Consider the following 6,652-nt stretch of genomic DNA (forward strand, 5'->3'; position numbering starts at 1 on the left):
ATCATAGGCGGCCCACCACCACCGCCACCACCTTGTGATGGTCCGCCTCCGTAGTTATTGTAGTTGTGCACTTTGGGTACAGCGCCGCCGCCAGAACGGCCATCGCGTGAATCATTTGACTGTAAAAAAAAGGGTTACACACGAGTTAGAAATTCGTTAAGATTCGAACTAGTCAATCTATTACATTCTGCATTTTCATCATTTTGCCATTGGGACGTGGCCGATTTTGCTGATGTTGTTGTTGCTGCTGCTGCTGCTGTTGCTGTTCCACCGACTGCGTCCAGCTGACATTCATGTAGCCATCGTCCATGCCCTCGCCACTGTCATTTTGACTGCGATTGAAAATGCGACTGCGCGCGCGTTCATAGTCCTCTTCGCGCTCTTCAAAACTCTTTGCCTTGCGATCAAGCATGCTGCCACGATCCGGACACAGGTAACTACTTTGACGTGCCTCATCGAAGCTGTGCGTATCGCGCTTCAATATTGATTTGCGTGAATCCTCGCGATGATCGCGCACCAACGATTTGAAGCGAATCTGGAGAGAAAATGTGATGACGTTAAGCGATTCTAAGCTGAATTAGATAAGCGGAAATTTCGTTCATTACTCACCTCGGGTATGCGTGTGTTTTTTGTGGCTGCCACAATAACGCATTGCTGTGTCTCGGTATCGACATTGTGCTCCATGCCAAAGAAGGCCGCTGTACGATGTATCAACATGCGGTTGTACGAAGAAGCCGGTGGGAAGCGCAATTCACCGCGGCTAAAAAGGAAATAATGCCAATGAATATAAGGCCAAATATGCTGAGACAACCAAAAAAAAAAAAATCTAAATCGTAAGTTAGCTCACTCACCTCTTTTCCTGCACAAATTCAGTTAGATCCTTTTCCACTTTTAGCAGGAAATGTCTGTCCTTTGGATGCTTATTGAGCGTCTCCTTGAAGAAGCTGAACAGATCGGTACCGCCATGATCGGTGAATTGTTCGCTCGAGTTCTCTGAGTTGTTGAAAACTAAAAATTATGAATATATTAAATTGATTTAATACATTGCCATTACGCACCTCTTGAAATGAAGCCCGATGTGTTGTTACTATTCGAATTGCCACCATCCACGCTGCCCGACGATGAGCCACCAATATTCTTCAAACGCGGTTTGTTGCCCTTCGAATTGGAGTTGGTGCGATGTTTCTTGCCGCCGCCACCAACTTGGCGCTCGTAATGCTGCTGCTGTTGTTGCGGCTCATCGTCGTGCATATTCGACATGTTGCTATTCTGACTGTCGTTGCGTGGGCATCGGTTCTCCTTGTCGTAGGCGATCTGATGGTGTGATTGCTGCTGATTATCATTCGAATTTAGTTGATAGTTCATGCCGGAATTGTGCAGCGATGTGCTGGCACCGCCACCCATGCCACCACCACCACCACCACCACCACCACCACGCCCCGTCGACGACTCGGCAATGCTTAGCGCTTGATGCAAAGCATTGCTTGCACTGTATTGCTGCTGATGCTTGTTGCTGGTGTTGTTAGAAGTTATATTTTTTGTGGAATCATAGGTGCTATTGCCACCGCCGCCATTTGCGCCGGTGTTTGTCATTTTTCTGCTATTGTTGTTGTTGTTGTTGTATTCTATTTTGTTGCTGCCCTCAGCAACGCCATTACTATTATTGCTGCTGCTACTACTGCTGTTGTTGTTGTTATTATTGCGCTGATTGCCGCTACCGCTGCCCCCACCCGCACCTCCTCCTCCACCTCCTCCTGCGCCACCACCACCCTTTGTCGATTTCGGCGGTGTTAGTTTGGGGAACTCGGTTTCGTTGCATAGTGCCACATTCGGTTGTTGATGTTGTTGCTGCTGCTGTTGTTGGTTGTGTTGACTAGTTACAATCACTGCAGGCGCTTCGATTATCGGTGAATTGCCACGGGCTGCGTTTGATTGTGCATGCAATTTGTTGTTGTTGTTGTTATTATTATTGTTGTTGCTATTGCTATTGTGTATATTCTCATTGCCATCCATGTTGTGCTGCTGCTGCTGCTGCTGCTGCGTCTGATGGTGATGCTGTTGTTGATAATTGTTGGCCGATTGGCCATTCGGTGACACCTGTCCGTGCTCGGCACGTGGTGTAGGAGTACGCGGTGGCGAAGTGGCCTCACGCATGGCGTGACTACGCGTCAAATGCTTACCCTTCATGTTGCCCTGGAAGCAAAAAAAAAGTAAAAATAATTTGAATATAGATGCGCTCTATCAAACTACCGATTTAGAAGAGCGCAAGATTCGCGAGCAGTTTAAGGCATAAAAACGATTTAATTAAGCCTTTGACATTGTCAAATCTATTCCAATTACAATGCAGAGCTCTCCAGAACCTGTAAAGTTAGTACTACTAAAAAAACACAAAGCCAGAACAATTTCAAGAGATCTGATGATGCGGAGCTAAAAATTATACTGGTGGAAATCAATTATGGACAATTTGGATACAACAGAGTGCAAGTCAGGATACTTCAATGTTTGCCTTATGGAAGCAACAGCCTGATTAAGGTTGCCACCTGTTCGAAACTAGTTAGAAATTAAACAAAACATCATGATATGGGTATCAAATGGAAACTATTTCAAAAATCCCCAATTCAGAAATATTTTTGAATAGGGTTGCCACCTATTTTGAATGGTGTATTTCTTTAATTTTTTGTTTCGAAAATAAAGATAAAATATTACTATTCATAGGTACTAAAAGAAGGCTCTTAAACAATGCTTTGCCTATATACTAACCTCTCTATTCTAACAGTCACAAAATTTAGCTCATCACTGTTGTGATTTCTAGTGCGCCGCAAAAAGTGCCACAAAACTCCCATTTTAAGTGCTTGAAAAATACAAAAAAAAAAAATAAAAATTTGTGTGTAATCTGCTGCAGTGGCAAATTTTGAGACGCAGTAGAAATCACAGCAGTGATGAGCTAAGGTTTGTCACTTTGTTTTAATACGGCTGTAATACCATTTTCCAACGGCATCCTGAATTACTTTGTTCGCTTCTCCAATTGAGAGCGCGAATTACCTCATTCTCACGGGCGCATTCTTAATTCGATTTGACAGTTCTTTGTCTCGGTGTTTTGTTTTTGTTTTTCCTCGCCGCAAAATTGATGCAAAATGTAGGTTCTTCCTAAAAATTTATAAGTCTCCGTATTAAATTAAGGAAATACAAATTGATAAACTTTACTTTTCATACTCAGAAAAAATGCAAGTTTTGATTTGTGAGCTAGTTTCGATAAATTTCCGATAAAAATCGCATGGTAATTGGATCTGTATTACCAACAAATGAGGTAATTCGCTCTCAAAATTTTGTATGGCGAATTTCGTAATTCGAATGGTAAGTGGAGTGCGAATTACGAATGAGGGAGCGAACTACGTAATTGGGATGCCGTGTGAAAGCCGTATAAGTGTCACCCCTTAGGATTTTAGTGTAAGGTTGCCACTAATTTTTAGTTCTGCAAAATTTAACTAAAGCACCGCAATAAGGATATCAAATGAAAACTATTTTTGAGAACTTTGATCCAAAAATACCTGCGATGAGGGTCGCCAGGTTTTTCTTTTTGTATTTTTTTAGATAATGAGCTGTATTATCATAAAAAATAATGAACATTAAACAGACATATGAAAAATAGCGAGAACTTGTCAAAATATCGTTTCCCTATTATTTTCATATGATTGTACCTACAGTTACTCCCAAAATTGAGCGTACGGTTCTTTTTTGTTAATATTCGCAATGTTTTACATCCTAAAATCTTTTTGTTAATTTGTTGATATGGCTTATATTTTACTAAACCCCATTTAAATCCAAGAATGAAACAGTGTACGAAAATTAACAAAAATCTGCAAAGTTTCAGCAAAATCGCGAAGTTTTTAATATGAATTCCTAAAAAGAATTTAGGTATGCAGTTTTATAGCCTATTAAATTTAAATTTTTTTTTCATATAAAAAAAATGCTAACAATTTTTCAGCAAAAAAACTTTCAAAAATCAACGCGATTTTTTGGACATTTAAAATTTGCACAATATTATACTAAATTTTAATGGGCTATAAAACTGCATACCTGAATGCTATTTAGAAATTCGTATTAAAGAGTTCGCGATTTTGCTGAAACTTTGCAGATTTTTCTTAATTTTCATACACTGTTTCAATCTTGGATTTAAATAGGGTTAGCTTAAATATAAGCCATATTTTAATACACAATCAACAAAAAGATGTTAGCATGTAAAACATTGGGAATATTGACGAAAATGCGCCGTACGCTTAATTTTGTGAGGAACTGTATGTATGTTAAATAATAAATTCCATTAACTATGTTACATAAAAAAAAATTAATTATTAATTTAAGTTATCCAAATGACCACTATTTTATACCCAAAGCTTGAAAATTTTAAAAAGTATATGCACTCCGAGCAAAGCTCTGTCAAACTGGTACCGTTGTTAATATGCCAATCCTACCAAAAATTCATTTGCTGTGTAAACGTGTGTAGATACGAAAAACCATTACTTATTTGAATACCTCTTATGGGCAACGAAAATCAAAAGCATGTTTTATATCCTCCCAATTGGATAATTATCAAAAAACCCCAAATGCCCATGCAAGTACGGGTGATTTTTTTGAGGTTAGGATTTTCATGCATTAGTATTTGACAGATCACGTGGGATTTCAGACATGGTGTCAAAGAGAAAGATGCTCAGTATGCTTTGACATTTCATCATGAATAGACTTACTAACGAGCAACGCTTGCAAATCATTGAATTTTATTACCAAAATCAGTTGGCAGAAAATCCGCTTTTTTATCGACAAATTTTGTTCAGCGATGAGGCTCATTTCTGGTTGAATGGCTTCGTAAATAAGCAAAATTGCCGCATTTGGAGTGAAGAGCAACCAGAAGCCGTTCAAGAACTGCCCATGCATCCCGAAAAATGCACTGTTTGGTGTGGTTTGTACGCTGGTGGAATCATTGGACCGTATTTTTTCAAAGATGCTGTTGGACGCAACGTTACGGTGAATGGCGATCGCTATCGTTCGATGCTAACAAACTTTTTGTTGCCAAAAATGGAAGAACTGAACTTGGTTGACATGTGGTTTCAACAAGATGGCGCTACATGCCACACAGCTCGCGATTCTATGGCCATTTTGAGGGAAAACTTCGGAGAACAATTCATCTCAAGAAATGGACCGGTAAGTTGGCCACCAAGATCATGCGATTTGACGCCTTTAGACTATTTTTTGTGGGGCTACGTCAAGTCTAAAGTCTACAGAAATAAGCCAGCAACTATTCCAGCTTTGGAAGACAACATTTCCGAAGAAATTCGGGCTATTCCGGCCGAAATGCTCGAAAAAGTTGCCCAAAATTGGACTTTCCGAATGGACCACCTAAGACGCAGCCGCGGTCAACATTTAAATGAAATTATCTTCAAAAAGTAAATGTCATGGACCAATCTAACGTTTCAAATAAAGAACCGATGAGATTTTGCAAATTTTATGCGTTTTTTTTAAAAAAAAAGTTATCAAGCTCTTAAAAAATCACCCGTTATCAGCTTTGTTTACATTTACTACAGCAAAGCAATCACATTAACCCATTTCCGGGCTGAGCTATAAAACAGTCTGACCGTGCGATGTCTGCTACCACCACCACCACTGTGACTTGTTGGCGCGTGGGCGACCCAGTGTTCGTACGCGTATTAGGGAAATATGCACGCGAAATTCCTGGAAATCTGTTGTGCTGCACTGGGACACATTTTGCTGTTGACGTCAAATGACATTTGACAGTATAATCGCGCGCTTTTCACCAACACTTTGCGAGCAGCGACTTTTCCATTCCACTTTGGCATAGCATGAGAAGGTAAAATTTTCTAGCTTGGACTTTGACATTGATTTTCGTTGTTTGTGCGTGTATGAGTGTTTGGAAAATGGTGTGCGTGTGTGCTGTGGGCAACGAAAAATAAAGCCAAGCAGTGTAGGTCCTACACTTAGTGCTGACATCATTAACAAATTTAACCAAACTAAAAACAATATTAAATAAGTGAACTGCTTGTCGTGTCGAACCGTAGTTTCGTGGAAATAAAATCAATTTAAAATGCATTTCGTTGAATTTAATGATTAAATCGTTGCTTGGGCATCAATCAATTTTAATATTTGCGGCAAATTGTGGAGCTTTAACTAAAGACTTTTCGAGCAGGATTTTTAAAACTACCAACATACGTACATTAGGGTGCCTCACCAAAAAAAAAGTTGCCGCTTTTCAAACGGAATTATAAAATTTTTTACATTTTAAGTCGTATGCCAAAATATTTCGGTAAAATATTAAGATTTACGTGAGCTGAACTGATTTTAAAATACCTACAAAAATCGCATTTTTTTGATTCCTTTGACAAAATTTTTAAATACTTTTATGCAAACCTTTTAAGTTTGAACTTTTTTATTATCTGGCGTAATTTTTAATGAAAAATATTTATAGAATTTTCGTTTGAAAAGCTCGATTTTTTGAGCTCACGTAAATTTTAGTTTTTTTCCGAAATATTTTGGCGCAAGCCTTAAAATATAATACAGTTTATAATTTCTATGGAAAAATAGTACCGATTTGCTTTTTTTGTATGGAGAGTGATGCACCCTAATGTGCATTCGTAGTATC

The 6,652-nt window shown here is 39.0% G+C and overlaps 1 protein-coding gene across 3 annotated transcripts in view; it reads right to left on the reverse strand.

Moving 5' to 3' along the window:
* Nucleotides 1-2,190, reverse strand: part of LOC118747713 (protein encore) — a 58,332-nt gene extending 56,142 nt beyond the window's left edge. For 2 of the 3 annotated variants that reach the window (XM_036481814.1, XM_036481812.1), the window contains exons 1-5: nt 1,059-2,190; nt 852-1,008; nt 610-760; nt 185-535; nt 32-119 (exon numbers count right to left, since the gene is read on the reverse strand). In XM_036481814.1, the coding sequence (XP_036337707.1) occupies nt 32-119; nt 185-535; nt 610-760; nt 852-1,008; nt 1,059-2,187 (1,876 nt within the window). In that variant the 5' untranslated portion in view covers nt 2,188-2,190. The remainder of the gene's footprint in view (nt 1-31; nt 120-184; nt 536-609; nt 761-851; nt 1,009-1,058) is intronic. The other variant, XM_036481813.1, reaches the window with a different exon arrangement.
* Nucleotides 2,191-6,652: the final 4,462 nt, after the last annotated feature.

Source organism: Rhagoletis pomonella, unplaced genomic scaffold, assembly GCF_013731165.1.
Source record: "Rhagoletis pomonella isolate Grant_MI unplaced genomic scaffold, Rhpom_1.0 Rhpom_scaffold_00012, whole genome shotgun sequence".
NCBI lineage: Eukaryota > Metazoa > Arthropoda > Insecta > Diptera > Tephritidae > Rhagoletis > Rhagoletis pomonella.